Source organism: Austrofundulus limnaeus, unplaced genomic scaffold (genome assembly GCF_001266775.1).
Source record: "Austrofundulus limnaeus strain Quisiro unplaced genomic scaffold, Austrofundulus_limnaeus-1.0 Scaffold680, whole genome shotgun sequence".
In the NCBI taxonomy this organism is placed as follows: Eukaryota; Metazoa; Chordata; class Actinopteri; order Cyprinodontiformes; family Rivulidae; genus Austrofundulus; species Austrofundulus limnaeus.
The window spans coordinates 39,635-41,881 of record NW_013953082.1 but is presented as its reverse complement, the minus strand read 5'-3'; the positions used below and the strand labels follow the sequence as shown (position 1 = coordinate 41,881).

The following is a 2,247-nucleotide window of genomic DNA, read 5'->3' as shown; positions in this document are numbered from 1 at the left end:
CAAATAAAGTCTAATGTTACAACTAATCGGGGATCCCTTTTAAAAGGTATTTTTTAATGTTACACAAGAACTGGGAAAAAGAAGATAAGAGATAGACAGTCAGTATGTTTGGGGCTCTTATTGTGAAGGACTGAAGCAAGTTCAGTGGGTTTTGAAGCAGCGGGACTAATAAATAGTTGAAATAAATTATTGCACCCTTACTTTGTGGTTAATCCAAGAAAAGTGCCATTAGCGTAAGAGACAACGTTATTAATAGTAAATGAAACAAATACAATTCAGTTCAGGTGCACAATGGAGAATACTTCCTGATTTGTTTTTTACAACCTTTTTTCCCCTCAACATTGCAACTTTCTTTGTCAACAATATTTCAACCATTCCCCCCCAACACTGTAACTTTAATCTCAAAACTGGTAAATAACTATAACAAAAAAAAAAAAAAACTTCCCAACTCTTATTTCCTCTGACTGGCCTGTAAGATCTTGTGTTGTGTTACCAGGCGTGTGTTTACAAACTGATCCAGACGGCGGATAAAGTGTGAAAACTCACGTAAAAAAATAAAACCACAAAAGAGGATTAGGGATGGTGTTTGTCACCACCTATGTTTAGTCAGGGAACAGTTGTGTGTTTGCTCACGCTAATGTGGGGATTTTACCGGTTTTGCGTGGCTGCAAACATGCAAAGGGGTTGTTGAGGTTGTGGGGAGTTGTCAGTTTTGACAGAGTGGATTAGTTGGACGAGTGTYCAGGCCGTACCATATGAGCTGGTCRTTGTAGAGGAAGGCTGTGTATTTGATCAGGCTGAGGCTCTCCTCCACTCTGTTGACAAAMGACTGAATCTTCAGGTAGGTCATCTTGTCCAGAGGGAAGAAGCTGATGCCTCCGAAGACGTCCAGCAGGTCGCATGACTGCAGGTGGAGGGTCTGCAGATACTGTGAACGCACAGAGAGGAGGAGTGTGACAGAGACTGGGCTTCATTTACCAGCTTAGAAGAGCTTGTTTACGACTCAATAAAGAAAGTGGAAAAAGAAACTCTGGGTGACGTGATGCAGAGATGCTTGCATCACAAAGGGGATGAGACGCACTGAAACTGAACCTCTGACAGGTTTAGGGTGACACGGCGGAGAGGGAAACCTGTGTCAGTCAGAGAAAGGTGTTCCCTAACAAGAAGGGACATTTTTTAAACTTTTATAGGAGCTGTTAAAAGCGGGGAGTTATCCTGCTCAAAGTAAACGAGCCACAAACAACACACCAGGCGTGACAGCAAACACCTTACAGGTTTCAGAAATACTTACACAAACACTGTCATCGTACGGTTTAGTGTTCAGGAGCAGATCCGAGACCTGTCAGGCTCCGGTGGCTTTTAAAAACTATCTAAACGATATTAAAATAAACTGACACTCTGTCTAAAACAGTTTGCTGAGGATTGCATCGACAACAAAAAATCTCCAAAACAAACTTAAATAGATATCCATCTAGCAACAAATGATTAGTTGTTTTTTTTACCCTGTAGAAGAACTTTTCAAGCTTCTGGATGAGCAKCTCGACTCCTCCGGCTTCCATCGCTCGACTAAACGTGCCATTAAAGAGCTACAAGATAAGAAAAGCAAAGTTTCGCTGAGACGTTTTTAACAACCTTCAAGTGTTATTGTGAGGTTCTGTAAGGGTACTGTCATTTTGATTTAAAGGAACAGTTACTCAAGTTGTAAGTATCTTACCTGTTGTAGAAAGCTTTTTGAACAACCTCAGGTGGGAGAAACAAAGTGAAACCAAACAGGACTGATGAGCTAATGGCTAGTGCAAATTCAGTTAAGACAACAATGGACTGCTGCCATATTAAAGAGCGGCTATTAGAGTTTGGCGCTCATACCAACAAATGTGTTTTTTATTTTTGTTATATGAATTCTCCGATTACCAGCATACCAGTTTCAACTGCCTGAACATGTTTGGAACGTTGCRTCACGCTCGCCAGTAAACTGTTTYATGGGGGACGCTTTTCCRTGCTGCACCRCTGAACGCGCATGCAGGAACTAGCAGCACACAGGGCAAGCTAGCTAGAGTTGTCGTGGAGGCAGCCTTCTCAAAAACTGATGTCAGGTGGCGATTTCATCTCTTACATTGGCTGATAAAATTATTTTTTTAAATGCCATCTTTGCCATCGCTGATACACCTCTTCAGTGACTAAGTACTTTGTTACTGTACTTAAGTATAAATTTTGGGTATCTGTACTTTACTTGAATAATTATTTTTC

The 2,247-nt window shown here is 41.1% G+C and overlaps 1 protein-coding gene across 1 annotated transcript in view; it reads right to left on the bottom strand.

The window, feature by feature from the left end:
* ccz1 (CCZ1 homolog, vacuolar protein trafficking and biogenesis associated) overlaps nucleotides 1-2,247 on the bottom strand; it is a 20,410-nt gene that overhangs the window by 13,215 nt on the left and 4,948 nt on the right. The window contains exons 8-9 of the mRNA XM_014027754.1: nucleotides 1,503-1,586; nucleotides 753-928 (exon numbers count right to left, since the gene is read on the bottom strand). Of these exons, the coding sequence (XP_013883208.1) occupies nucleotides 753-928; nucleotides 1,503-1,586 (260 nt within the window). The remainder of the gene's footprint in view (nucleotides 1-752; nucleotides 929-1,502; nucleotides 1,587-2,247) is intronic.